This window comes from Pinus tabuliformis, chromosome X (assembly GCF_031772625.1).
Source record: "Pinus tabuliformis cultivar Carrire ecotype Pingquan chromosome X, CPIR1, whole genome shotgun sequence".
Classification (NCBI taxonomy): Eukaryota; Viridiplantae; Streptophyta; class Pinopsida; order Pinales; family Pinaceae; genus Pinus; species Pinus tabuliformis.
This window is the reverse complement of record NC_142308.1, coordinates 1,594,632,988-1,594,647,878: the sequence shown is the minus strand read 5'-3', so window position 1 is coordinate 1,594,647,878 and position 14,891 is coordinate 1,594,632,988. Positions and strand designations below refer to the sequence as shown.

Sequence of the window (14,891 nt, the reverse complement as noted above, 5' to 3'; positions counted from 1 at the left end):
GAAGCTCTGTTCCTGTTTCATACCTTATTCGTAACTGAAAATGGGTTAAAAAGGTGGTGGCAAGGGTGCTGAAGTTATCAAATGAAGCTCTAGGCAGTTTGATGTACCATTTTGCTGCTAGACTAGTTAACGTTCACTGAAAAAGGTGAAGCCTAATTGAATCATCATTTAGAGTGTTGGAGGAACACCACAGATGGAATGTCATCACATGATTCGATGGATCTTCACCTGGATTTCCATTGAATTTAGGAATATCTAACGGGAGTTTATGAGGAATCGCTGGCCACCAAGGGGCATAAGCGATTGGATCATTTGTTAGCCGATTTAGATCTGGTAACTCTAAAGTCGCCACGAAGGGCAACTATTGATTCAGGTTCATCGAAGCATGCCCAGGATAAGATGGGATTGCCTGAGCAGTAGGTCTTTTCATACCAGCATAATGCATTTGATGTTGATATCTTTGATAAGGTTGTTGGGCATAACCAATTTGGGATGATTGATGGTAACCGTTTCGAATATACGGCTGCCCATTACTTGCAAAGTTTTGTTGCTCAAGTCCTTGGTACACTTGGTGGAATTGCGGTTGATGGTGTTGCACTAGCCATGGTTGTGAAACCATTTGCTGTTTCCCAATACTAGATGTTTGACCAAGATGAGGGGTAATAGTATCTGTTTGAGCCTGAGTCGCTCTAGTTAAGGACTAACCGGAAATTGCAATTGTGTCGTGGAGACAAGAGGCTATTGTATTACGACCTAAGAAACTTGAGGTTGGCATACAACAGGCAACGTTTGTACTTGCGACACTGTCACAATAGCTGTTGTAGTGGGGATATTTGACACAGGTAGGTTCGGTAGCATTGAGTATACAATTCTTGGTTGTTGAGGCAGTATTGGCACCCAACCACTGGATGTGATTCCATTTTGACCCGAATTTGATTAAGAACTCTCATATGGTTATTCTCTTGGAGGGAACAATGAAAAGGCATACTGCCCTCCATACGGCGGCAATCCAGTGCTAACAGGAAAGTTTGGCCTTTGGAGACTGGATTGCCCAAATTGATGTTGTTGTGAAGGATCAATTTGGTGAGACTCAACATAAGAAATTCCAGATATTATTCCGGACAAACAAACAAGAATATACCATATTGTCGAAACAATCCTTGGGTGGAATCCCTCTAGTGGTTGAGAGCTAGTTGGGACAGATGGTATGCCAGTGAACTTCGTCGGAGTGGTGGCAGGAGGTTCTGCTACCACTGTATCGGATGACGCAGTCCTAGATGTCAATGGTTGTCCAGACATATCGAGTCTATCCAAAAGACTTCCTAGCGATTCTACAGGAACTTGCAATGAAGGGGTATTAACTTCTAAAGTAGAAGGATATAAGTGGATCCCAGTTTCGAAATGTGATGGAGTACTGGATGGAAGATCCTCTATAATCTCTTCTATAGTAATCAATCCAGGTGGAAGAGGTAGACCGTCAGGTCCGTAAAATATTTCTGGTGCCGAAGAAGGTATAGATTCTGCAGCGACAGATGCTGGAGGGGTAACACCTTCCGAATCAACTCTAGATGGAGCTGGTTTAGGAATAGAAGTGTTCTTTGTTACACTAGGATCAGTTCTAATGTCCTCTTGTAACTGCGGAACTTCTTCTGTAGAGGCAGGGATACCATAAATGGTTGGAGTAACTGGAATCTCAGAGGATGTTGAAACACAAGTTTCAAACAAACCAGGAGACTTTGACCTAGTTAAATGAGTTCACTTAGCCCGAAATGGTTTCGTTTGCGGAGTCAAAGACGGTTGACTCATCAGTCTCCGTGAACGATGGGGTTTTGATTGACTTTCTTCCACGATTACGGATTATTTGATCAACTCAAAATAGGAGGGGAAAATGTTATTCCGAGTTAAATGAATTTTAGCCACTTCGACACAACTTGCTTTTTCAATTTTTAAGAGTCGAGAAAAAGCTAAAGATGACTCTAGTCGCCTTCGATTTTTAATGAGCCTGAAGTGAAAAGTGCTCGGATGGACCTTTTCCTTTATGGAGTCTGAAAAGGAACGAAAGAGACTAATCTGGAAATCTAGACAGAGGGATTACCAAACCAATCACAAAACTGCAGAATACTTTTTACAGTACGACAGTCAATCTTCCCGAATGTTGTGTTCTATGCATTGCGATCGATAGGGTGGCAGACACGGCTTCCTAAGGATAAAGGATATAGCCTATTGTGGTCTCCCAATATATACTCGAGAGTACATGGGAGCACAAGTGTGTACTGGCACTTGTCATCTCAAAGAGGAGGAATCACCCAACCTATGATGATAGTGACTTTACCAGTCTTTACGACTCCAGAATACGTCTCTAGCCTAGACTTCTAGATGTTGTGCGTTAGGTTCCAAAGCATTTTTATGTTCATTGAATTTATTTTACAGTTGATATTTCTTAAGAAGTTTTCCTTTAAGGTTCACCGCGTGATGTAGATATACAACTCCTAAATATGCAATCTAAGATGATAAACAGTCGTTTATTCTTCTTTTTGCAATGAAAATCCTAGCTACTAAGGAAAGAGAAATGATATCCTTTCAACATAGAGCAGAGAGCACACACTAGATGCACTATCCTAAATCAAAATCAACAAGCAGTCTAAATGCAAATGCACATGCATGTATTTTTTTTCTTCTTTCTTAATGTGTGAATGACAAAAATAATGCTAAGTACAAATCTGAATTATTCCTTCTTTCAAAGCGACCGTACTAACGATTTTCTTTTCAAAAAACGAAAAGGAGACAAGACGACACTTTACGATTTTGAATTGAAAACTGCTTTTGACACTTGAAATACTATTAATTCAGATCAAATACAAGAGTAATAGTGTAATCAACTATCAAAAAGAGAAGGATTCTTTCCTTTGACTGAAAACGACACTTGCGACACTTTCAAATCAAAAGACGACAGTTCGATTAAGCTACTATTTTGTAAATGAGAACTGTGAATGGCGAAAAATACATAAAAACATTCACAAATCTTTGTACAATGGAGGCTGGATGATGCAAAGGAAGGGGGTTTCAACAGTGGTCTACTGATCACAGACAGCAAAACTCCTGAATAAAGTTGAAGACAATGAAGAAAAAAACAAAATCTGGAGGCAGAAACAGTCTTATCTGATCATCGCACCTGTAACACAGGGAAATAGGGATGCATCTCACCTACTGCACATGGGATGTGTGATGCATCTAGATTGCCAAGAAGAGAAGGTGCGATGGTCCAGGGACAATACTTTAACTTGGTTTTGGGTCACATTTTGCATCTTAGTTCAGGGATTTAGGCCGAGCTAATGATAGTCAGTAAATACAAAGTATAGGGGCTGATCTAATGATGTTACTTGAGCTACCTCTAGGGAACTTAGGATGTTTGCAAGTCAATTGTTAAGTTCATAAACAAACTCGAAAATTAACTGAAGCAGCGTTGATCTACTTTGCACTTGCATAGAAAATGTAGTTCGAAGGCTAGTTGGCTTAACTTCAGGCTCCGTTTGTGGTTTATGAATCAAACAAATAGAGACAAGAAATCAAACTAATCGCTCCCCAGCAGAGTCACCATTTTTTTACCGGGAAAACTAGTGTCTATTCAGAACTGCTAGTCCCACTAAGACGGGTAGCTATCTTAGAAACAAACAAACTAAAGTCACTTGTTTTTCCTTTACAATAGAGAGATGAGAAAGAAGTAGAGAGTACCAACCTTAGTCTTTCGCTTGGATCCTTTCTTGTTTCCTTTCCCCTTTGACAGAATCTCACCACTGCTTCCTTACTTGTTCTGCTTCAAAGAGCACATGTAGAGTCACAACAACATAATACCATCAAAGCATAGAAATCTATCACTATAAAAAATATAGGATCAGATATATATTGACCATACAAATGCATATATCAACACAATATTCAGAGATACACAAGAATATGGAGGAAAACTCAAATAGCTTTATTGATAAAAGTAGTAGAAGAGAGGATTACAACCACTTGGTCTGACCTAGCGGTATCCTCCCAGCTTGAAAGCCCTCTTCACCTCATACAAAGCAAGATCACTCAACAATGTCTTCAAAGAGAAACCAACAACACCTCTTTGCAAATTACCAAATTCCAACCTCTGGATCTCTGGGATGAGGGATCCATATATAGATATTTGCAGGGGGGTGAGTCAACTTCTAAGATTTTGATTAGTGTCATCTCTTTAATAGTTCTTGGTTCCACTTGGAGATTTCATGATCTCTTACTCATCCTTGGGCGAATTCAGGGAGGCAAGTGTCAAATGAATAGTTTCTAGAAAATTCTCAGGGTCTTCACCTAGAAAACTGCTTGTGCCATTTGTATGCTCTCACTCATTGAACCCTCTAGAATAACTTTCCAGTATGCATTGCACTTTTTGAATGTGGCAGGTGAGATGCATCGCACCCTTTACTCTGGGAAATCTGTATGGTCCTGTTTTGACCAGTTCTGAGTGGTTTTTCATAGAAAACTTCTGGGAGATGATGTAATCAACTGACCTTGCTCCTTTAGGTTATGAAACAACACTTTTAGGGACTTAGAAGCCCTTTGTTTATGGACATCTGTGATTGGGGTTGCAGTGGCCAAATATGTCTATAACAATTTTGAGCACTTGAAAGATTTGTATTAGTCTGACACATAATTTAAGGAGGCTTACGAGGCGTGCCAGAATCCTTTGGTGAGAGATAATAATCCATGGTTGGACTATAATTTGTAGGAGAAGTTGTTGTTTAGGGGAGCACAATTATGCATTCCTGACTGCTCGATGAGAGAGAATATTATTCTGGAGAAGCACAGTGGAGGTCTAGCGAGACACTTCGGCATAGACAAGACATTAGAACAGCTCAACCATTTTTACTTTTGGCCAAAAATGCGAAGGGATGTACAAAGATTTGTGACCAGGTGTAAAGTGTGTCAGTTGGCAAAAGGACACAGTCAAAACACAGGAATTTACACGCCATTTCCCATTCCAAGCAGACTGTGGGACTCAGTCAACTTGGATTTCATCCTGGGTCTACCAAGGACACAACGAGGTTATGATCCAGTGATGGTAGTAGTGGACCGGTTTTCAAAGATGGCACATTTCATCCCTTGTAGGAAAACCAGTGATGCCACTCACGTGGCCCACTTGTTCTTTACAATGATTATCAGGCTACATGGTTTTCCTAAGTCTATTCTCTCTAACAGGGACGTGAAGTTTACAGGGCACTTTTGGTGCACCCTCTGGAAGAATATGGATACGTAATTGATTTACAGCTCTATTTATCAGCCACAGACTGACGGGCAAACAGAGGTGTTAAACAAGAGTCTGGGGAACCTACTACGAAGCTTGATTGTGAGAATTCATGGATGTGGGATCGAGTACTTGCCTAGGAAGAGTTCGCTTATAATGACTTGCCCAACCACAACGTGGGTTGCAGTCCTTTTCAGATCTTGTATGGCATGCATCCTTGCAGAGTGCACGAATTACGAGATCTGGGACAACAAGAAAGACGGAGTGCTGACGGGGAAGACTTCGTCAATGCATTGAAAGATTTGCATGAGCAGGTGAAAATTAAATTGCAGGTCAGCAACGAAAAATATAAGCAGCAAGCAGATTTGAAACGAACAGAAGTGCAGTTTAATGTGGGAGATGAAGTCCTCGTGCATTTGCACAAGGAATGCTTCCCTAGAGGTGCATACAACAAGCTAAAGTACAAGAAGATAGGTCCCTGTAAAGTTCTCCAGAATTTTTCGGCGAATGCTTACGAAATACAACTGCCACCAAGAATAGGCATTTCACCCATCTTTAATGTGGTAGACCTGTTTCCCTACACTGCCGATCTAGAAGAAGAAGACAAAACCACACAGCCTACATGGGATACCCAAGAGGTAAGTGAAGCTTGGATGAGACAAATGTGTTACGTTCAACCTCCCGAGATCAAGAGAATCCTTGACACTCAGGTGGCAAAACGAACTCGATGGAAGGAGTATCTGCAATATCTGGTCAAGTGGAAGAACCATCCTATTGAGGATAGTTTGTGGCTTGATTCCAAGCAGATAGAGCAGGTGGGTTCTTCAGCTGAGAAGCTCATGGACCGGAGTCGTGATTTCTTTTTACCTTGGGAGCCTGACACAGGAGCATCTAGCTAAGGGCACCATGACCAGGTGTTGGTCTCCGCCAAGGTGAAAAGTTTTATCAGTGATTGTTTACTTTATGTATAAAAATTCAAAGTAGAATGTAGGAAATTGTTTCTTTTAATTTCGGTATCAGTTAGGGAACAGTCTAGTCAGTTAGGGTCATTGTTTTGTCTGTCTTTAATAAACAATAGTTATATAACTGTTTCTTTCATTTTAGGTAAAAAAAAAGACAAACATGTCAAGTGTAAAATCTTGTAATGCAAGTAGAATCGAATGCGTAAACAATTGCATAACAAATAGAATACAAACCGAAAGTACCTACACATAGTTCAGATAATTGTGGACAAAAAGTATAAATGGAAGATTGTAAATCATTCAAAAGGTTCAGCATACAAGTGCATAAATAGAAGACTGAGAAATTTTCTTTTAATTTTCAAATCCATCCATCTATAACAGTCTTGTATTATGTATCTATATCTCTTTTTCCTAACCATTAAATAAGACAAAATGACAAATATGGTGCATGCATACAGTCTCATTCGTTTTCTCTCTTAAAGAATAGAGCATTGACAATACGAATTGCATACAAGTTTCCAAACATGAGGATTGGTAAGTTGTAAATAAAGCCCGTGGCCAGAAGAGTTTAAGGCATCACAACAGTCCAATCAAGAAAGCAAGAACCAGAGCACCAAGGGGTCAAACCCAGACAGAGTTAAACAGTAAAAACTCATGTCATCGTAATTCTCTTTTCATTCCAATGGAAAAAGGAAAATATTCATTTTTTCATACATAACAGTCCATGGTTAATTCATCGGACAGAGTGAAGGGAAAATAACACCAACGAACTAGCAAACCCTAGTCGAGGGTTTTGGAACAACATACCCTAAATACAACTTTACAGTTACAAAGAAGTAAATCACAAACAAGGGCTGTGCAAGTGAAGCCGACCTTAAATACAACTTTACAGTTACAAAGAAGTAAATCACAAACAAGGGTTGTGACAAGTGAACCTAGGTCGCACAACAACAGTAGAGAAGAACAAACGAACAAGTATTGGACACTTGGACCAACGAAACCTACAAACTCTAGTTTTAACCACGAATGGAAGATAAGGGAAGAGCCTATCGGGTAAGAGCTGAGGCGTTCACACTGACCACAACCAAGAACAAACCTTGACCTACGAGACCAAAACAAGGCACTTCTGTTAGGTCAACTGCAAATAGAAGAAAACGAACGAAAAGTAGTAAAACTTATGCATAGTGAGGAAAACCTTACCTGGGGACTTATTCGCATAGAAAGAACCCAGGCCATTGAGCCACAGACCACGACGACCACCTGAGAACAAATAGGAAAAACACTGTTAGAGTTGGAACAAAACAAGAGAAGAAATAAAACATGGATAGCAAATTTACCTGAATATTTTGAGCAGAGGGAGGTCACTGCAGCTGCAACCTGGAGCGTCGGAGTCATTAACCAAAAATTAGCAACATAACCATAATAAAGCAAGGAAATAACAGAACAAGTATCAACAGAGAGACCAGACCAGACAAAACAACGATCGTTTTCTTACTTGAATAAGCAAACCATTATTTTGTGCCCAGAAGTCGAGGAGACAAGCCACTCTAGTAACAAGCACAACCATAACTAGCGCAGGTAGAGCTTGTGGCTCATTTCCACTCTCATACAGCACAAAAAACCAATTCCATAATAAACTCTCACTATATTCACCATGCAGAGCAAAAAACCAAAATGACCGAATACCAAAATGCTAAGGGTTTTGCCAAGTTAAACAAGCAGGAAACGAGGATCGATGTAAGTACAACTCAGCTACCTCATTAAGGAATTTCCATAAATGTTCCAGCCACCATCGGAAAATATCAATTGATTAATGTGTGATTAGTGATTATTCGTAAACCAAATCATTTCTACCAAATACATATTGTTAATCAATACCAGACAGACATTAATAACGATTGTACACCATAGTGCAGGTTGGTCCCATCAAAAGCAATCATCTGTCCAGTTTGTTTGTGCATCTCAATTTGATCAATTGGATGCACATCCTAGACATTGAACTCAAAAGAAGTGTGTTTCTAATATCGTGTTGTAGTACTGGCTTGAGGAACCTGGTCTTGTAAGAAAGCCATTTGCATCTTCCCCTTCTCAGAGTCAAAGACTGAAAGAAGCCTTAATTGAGAGCCGGAAGAATGCTTCCAGAACTAGGTGTAAGTATTCAACTTCAATTCCCCATTCTTTCTTTTGATTTCACTAAACACATGGAAGATTTCTTCCTCTTTATTCTATGGAGTTCCTCCAACAACTTGGACTATTTTTTGTTCATGAGAAGTGGTAGACTGAGTTGGAGATTGTATAGATTGTCCACTAGACTCTGAATCAATATCCATAGAGACCATTTGTTTCTTTTTCCTGTGAAAGGCCTTGAAGCCTTGGCTTGTTTCCTTTGTTGCAGGTGAAGATTGTTCTTCCCTCCCTCTCTTGGCTACCTTTTCCTGTGCAATTGGAGTTTGCATATTTGATGTAGAGACTACTTGCTCCTCAGCCTCCTAGAGGGTATTCTCTATCAATTCCAACTAATTCTTGAACTGTTCTATCTCAGGCCTAGTTGTATGATGATATGGTGTGAATTTATTCTCCACCCTGAGTTTGGAGGTGACTTCCAATGGGTCATATGACCAAGAGAAACTGAGGGAAAATTTCATTTCCTTTAGCAGCTTATCAGCTTCCTCCCCTGTTGTTCTGGTATTACAAAGGGAGGGACCAGAATGAGCTTTGAGCTTAAATTGCGATTTATTTTTGGTAGCTACAAAATGTAATTCATCTACATTCAATATTTTCCTCAAGTACTCTAGTGAAAATATTCTAATAGGGAGGTATTTTGGTAGTTTGTAGGGTGGAAGCTCACAGCCAAAAACCCCGATTTTTGTTTAGTTTTGGTAGTAATACAAATCTCCTGTTGCGGCCTGATCTATGAACTGAAGTTATTTGATAATCTCCTCACTGACCCTTGGTAATGGGGTGTTGCTCATAAGGTTGAGGGCTGGATGAATGAATAGTTCTATGAACTGCTTGTATGTGAATTCTTCTTTCACCTTCATCCCCATTGAAGTCCAAAAAATCATTGACTGTTGTTGTCCTTCTTCATCAAGTTTCTGCAAAGGGAATGGGATTTTCTCTCCCTAAAAATATATAAATAGATACACAATTATTGAAGCATACTTGAATACCTCTTTAGTGTTAAATTTGAAAAACTTCTCATGTATGGTTTTAGCTATGAAATGACCAAAATCATAAATAACAACAGGCTTAGAATTAGAAGAAAACATGGATAAGAAACCAAGGTTGGCTTCATTGACAGACTGATCGGAGTTATAACCAAGCAAATAGGATAGGATAGTAGTGATATGCCTCATTCTCTCAGGAAACATAGATGAATCATAAGGGGGGTTTCTCTTTGGTAAAGGACTACTAATTGCTAAAAACAGTGCTAGGGTTTGGGATCTCTTGGTAAAGTCCATTTTGTTATAAGCTTCTATCAAGTTTTCATGAGAAAAGGGATGAGTTGGTGTTTTGGCAGGGGCCTGCAACATTTTCTCAATTGAAACAACGTTAATGGGACAAAGGATTTCTATGGTAGGTGAGAAAATGGCTCTCTAGCTAGGATCATAGGATTCATGGCATCTTCTCACAAACTCTAGAGCTTTGTGTATTTGTGGAAAAATATAATGGGGTAATTGGGATTCCCAGAGCCCAATTTCATTGCTCTGGTCAATTAGTTTCTTTTCCCGCCAGCAATAAATTTCAAATAAATCCAATTGAGAAGAAGTCTCAATGATTTAGCAATCCTTGTCAACTAATGGAGTATGGTGGAAATCAATCTGTGGTTGAATTAGAGTATTTGACACGTCTATAATTGTTTTTCCCTTGGAAGGCATTTTGGCAAATGAAGCTGGGGACTGTAAATGATAGAATGATAAAAAAAGGAGTTAACAGAGTGGAGACAGGTAACTAACAAGTGGACCTGGAAGGTGTGCTTGCGAACATGAGAAATGGCTGCTAGAATGTCAGACAGTCGCTGAGCTATTGAGCAGGCAGGCTTGAAGAATACTCTCAGTTCAGAAGTTAATTGTGTAACCTTTGAAATGCATGACACAGTGTTTATAAAGAGAAAAATGGAGTGGGATGGTGGCTCTGAACGTTTGAAATTTCATTAATTATTCAACGGGTTAATTAATGGACATTTGGTTATAAATGCATAGGAGCGGAAATTAATGGGCAACGGATAAGTGGTCGATGATTGGACGGGAGATATGAAGTGAAACGTGACATGGGGTGGCGCTAACGGCTATGAAGGATATCACGTTCGAGGGTAATATGGAGTGGTTTGTGGTTTTGGGATTTTTAGTCCCGAAAGAATAAAAGATACTTTTCTGCTTTATATGGGCGGTATTAAAGACTGCCAACTTCGGACCCCCACCCCTCTCCACTGATAAACTTCGGATAGCAAATGAGGGCCGAAAGGGAGTGTGGGCCGTATGATTGCAGAGGAGTGTGCGAGATGAGAGGTGAGGTGGAGGGAGTTTATCGTATGAGCAGGGAATGAACAGGGGGGTCGCGATATGATAGGCGGACACGGTGGCTGTGGGTCTGGGTGATTTAAGGAATGAAGTGATAGAATATCGCAAATCACACTTTTTTCAGCCCAAGGGTTCATTCACTCATGAATGATGCAATGCGATATGATCTTACGTTTAGCAATTAATAGTCATCCAATGGTTGACAGCGTTATCGCACATTGCACTTTCTTCCACCCAATGGTTCATTCCCTTATGAATGATGCGATGTGATATGATCCTACGGTCAAGAATCAACAGTCATCCAACGGTTGACAGCGTTATCGCACATCGCACTTTCTTCCGCCCAATGGTTCATTCACTTATGAATGATGTGATGCGATATTGATCTTTTAGGAAATAACCATTTCATCATCTCAAACTTTCACATTTCTACCTACCCTTCTATTCCTAACATTTTTACTTATCCTTCCAGAGTGCATTTGAACTAGCAACCCAATATTTTATTTTTATGAACAATCTATCTCTATACCTTATTTCTTCCATTGGCTCAGATTAAACTGTTGAGCCAATTTATTTTCTACCTATGAGAATTAATTTAAAACAAATCCAATTATGATGCAATTGTATAATTGGATAAAATAACCTAGTGTGACATCTAAACAAACCATACACAACTATTATTTTTCAAACTAAATTTAGAAGAAAGTAGTGGCATTTAGATTTGCAACATTTTCAGAGTTGATTTCTTTTTCTTTTCTGTCTAACCTAACTTTTTATTTTGCCTTCATTTTTTAGGGCATCTACCCTAATAGTTTCTTTGATATGGACGTATTTATCAAAATATTTCCTAACATTTTTTTTATTCAATATTCTTTTTGTCCATATTCTATCTTAACATTTTGTAAATACATTTTCATTTTTTGTCTAATTTATTCTAACTTATCAAAACCAATAAATGCTATAACACACCATATTTTGAATTTATTTTTTTTGTCCATTGGGCATTCTAACACTTAAATCACCGTATCCTTTAATTTCATGTGATCTATTATCTCCTAAATAAATATGTGCACCATTGTTGATTTCATGATAAGTATCAAACCAATCTCTTTTGCATGACATGTGGATTGATGCACCAAAATCTATAAACTAAGAATTATTATCACCAATCTCTACTGATAAAGAAACATTGGACACAAGAAATTTAAGATTGCTAAAGCCATGGCTAATTGCTTCATCTCTATCAACATAATTTCCTAAATTCCTTTTTTGTTTAAATTGTCCAGACCTTCTTTTCATCCAATTCTTAGCAAAATGACTACGTTTTCCACAGTAATAACACACATCATCTCTACTTGATTTGCCATTCGTCCTTGGTAAAGGTGTACCTTGAAATGATTTTACTTGTGGACTTTTGCCTTTATTTTTCCCCCATTGTTTTCCTTTGGAGGATTGTTTCCCTTTATCTATCAATGTTAAATATGAATTAGGATATTTCTGTTTAAGACTTCTTCTTCGCTCTTCTTCTTGCACAAGTATACTTGCCAACTCATCAAATGTAGGAGCCTTCTCTCTAGATGAAAGACCAGTGATAAAAATTTGATATTCATAAACAATTCCATTTAATGTCATGGTAACCAAGTCTGTACTAGATATTGTTTCACCAATGTCACCTAATTTATCTTTTAGATCTTTAGTTCTAGAAATAAAATTACTGGCACTTTAATTTTCTTTCATATTAATTGAAATAAGCTTATTCTTTAAATACAATATTCGATTTGTAGTCTTTGTCTCATACAAATGTTTTCGAGTGTTCCATGTCTCCTTGGATGTTTTGCACTCTCTAATGTGTGGAATAATGGTGTCCTTAAAACACATCCACAAAAACACCTTCACTTTGTTTTCCCAACACTCCCAATCTTGAATTGTAGCATCTATGGCTTGAGGGGGCACTGGCTTGACTTCAACTCCAAACACAATCATCCATATATTGTATCCTTCCATCGAAGTCTACAACTTAAACTTCCAATTTTCATAGTTTTCACCATCTAACTTGTTAGAGTTAGATAAATAAAATTATGTCAATACATTAGCTCTTTATTAATAAGCTAATGAATCATTAAGTAACAACCACCATGATACAATTTTTTCACAACTTTAATAATTAATTTCCTTACTCAATCACAAATAATAACACCCATTTTTAAGCTAATTTTACTTACTCCTCAACAACCCCTTTTATTTTATTTTTATTATATATATTATTTTATTCCATAATCACAAAAAGCACACAACATGATATAACCATACTTTCCTTCAATCTTTGAAATAGTCTTCTAAAACAGTAAATCGTTCCTTACAAAACAACCTTAAAGAATTAGTCCTAAAAAAATATGTTTATAACCACAACATTGGTTTTTAGAAAATGTTTTCTCTTTCTACAAATAACCAGAAATAGGTCGTAAGTATTTGTTTCTTTTAACAAAATAATATACTAAATTTTTTTCGCTATCTTCACAACCATATACAATGATCTTCAAAGGAAATATATGCACATTCAAACAGTCAAGATACCACCAAATTTGACACTAGTAGAAACACAGGTCTCCTTTTCTCAGTCGAACACAAACTTCGCCCTCCGGTGAGCGTGCCCTCTCTTACCAGCACGCAAGCAAATTTCTCTTTGCGGCTCCTTCTTGGAAACCCTCAGCTCTATTTTCTTGATAGGAAATGGCTTTGTCCAACTCCTTCAACCAGCAACTCTCTCAATCTCTATTTGTAGAGACAGAGAGCAGAGGTGCACAACTCATAAACACAACACACAGTTTAGAACTTCACAACATATTTCCATTCATCGATTAAACTGGTATATATATAGGATGGAGAAACTTCTAGATATCAATTTATGCGGTGGCTTCATGAAGAAGCTTGCCCCTTTGTCAACACTTTCTAGATACTGCATTAAAATCACAGTTGAAAATTGGTTCTGGGTAGTTGGAATTACTTCCAGTTTCTTCCAAAACTCCCCCTTAATTCGAACTATATAACAAACATACTCTTAACTGATATGCCTGCTAGTCTAAGTCTTAGTTAGGCTTACAACATAATTTGGATTTTCTACAATGTACAACTTATTTCTACACATTTCAAATTTAGCCTTTCCAAGAGGCTTGGTGAATATGTCAGCCACATTTTCATTTGTATTACAATATTATAAGTCAATTTCTTTTGATTGCAATTTTTCTCTTACAAAATGATGTTGTGTCTCAATGTGTTTTGTTCTTGCATGATATCTAGGATTGTTTGCCAATTTGATAGTGCTTTGATTGTCACATCTGATTACTGTAGGTGCTTGTTTTGTTTCTCTAACATCTTCAAGTATCCTCCTAATCCATATTGCTTCACAGGTAGCACTGCATAATGCTTTATATTCAGCTTCAGTGGATGACAATGAAACAGTTGGTTGTTTCTTACTGCTCCATGATATTGGTCCTGAACCAATATTGAACACGTATCCAATAGTAGATTTCCTATCATCTAGATTTCCAGCCCAGTCGAAATTAGAATAACCTGCCAATTCAACATCAAATTCATCAGTATACATAATACCAAAATTAGGTGTTCCTTTCAAATATCGAAGGGCATTCTTTACTGCTTTCCAGTGGCTTTCACAAGGCTTAGACATGAACTGACTAAGTATGTTGACAGAATATGCCATATCTGGCTTGGTAGTGGTGAGATAGTTCAGACTTCCCACCAGTTGACGGTACATAGTTCGATTCACCTCTTTGGTTCCATCATCACTGCACAATTTGAAATTATGTTCTAAAGGAGTAGATGTTGCCTTACATTCAATCATATTGAATCTTTTAAGGATTTCCCTTGTATATTTGCTTTGTGTGATTAGTGTCTTAACAAGTTCCCTCCAAAATTCAAGGCCTAAACAATAATGCAATTCACCAAGATCCTTCATCTCAAATACATGTGACAACTGATTTTCAATTTCTTCAATCAACTTGCATGCATTTCCTATTATGATAAGATATCAACATATACAGATATTAAAGCAACATTCTTGTCTTCATCTTCCTTGATGTATAAGTTAGGATCATTCTTGCTTCTCATAAAACCTTTCTC

General features: G+C 38.0%; 2 protein-coding genes across 2 annotated transcripts; one reads left to right on the top strand and one right to left on the bottom strand.

The window, feature by feature from the left end:
* The first annotated feature begins 5,481 nt into the window (after positions 1–5,481).
* LOC149146123 (uncharacterized) lies at positions 5,482–6,171 on the top strand. The gene has a single exon (XM_089452666.1). The coding sequence runs from the start codon at positions 5,482–5,484 to the stop codon at positions 6,169–6,171; it is 690 nt and encodes a 229-aa protein (XP_089308792.1).
* Positions 6,172–7,280: 1,109 nt separating this feature from the next.
* Positions 7,281–14,526, bottom strand: LOC149146122 (secreted RxLR effector protein 161-like). Its single transcript, XM_089452665.1, has 3 exons — positions 14,325–14,526; positions 7,435–7,494; positions 7,281–7,372 (listed from the first exon to the last, which is right to left on the bottom strand). The coding sequence occupies exons 1-3, from the start codon at positions 14,524–14,526 to the stop codon at positions 7,281–7,283; spliced, it is 354 nt and encodes a 117-aa protein (XP_089308791.1).
* Between the last annotated feature and the right edge of the window lie 365 nt (positions 14,527–14,891).

Coding starts and splice junctions, on each gene's coding strand:
- LOC149146123 (XM_089452666.1), top strand. CDS start 5,482: ATGCATCCTTGCAGAGTGCACGAATTACGAGATCTGGGACAACAAGAA.
- LOC149146122 (XM_089452665.1), bottom strand. CDS start 14,526: ATGTACCGTCAACTGGTGGGAAGTCTGAACTATCTCACCACTACCAAG. Junction 7,495..14,324: donor ATTTGATGTTGAATTGGCAG/GTTATTCTAATT, acceptor ATTTGTTCTCAG/GTGGTCGTCGTGGTCTGTGG. Junction 7,373..7,434: donor CTATGCGAATAAGTCCCCAG/GTAAGGTTTTCC, acceptor TTCTATTTGCAG/TTGACCTAACAGAAGTGCCT.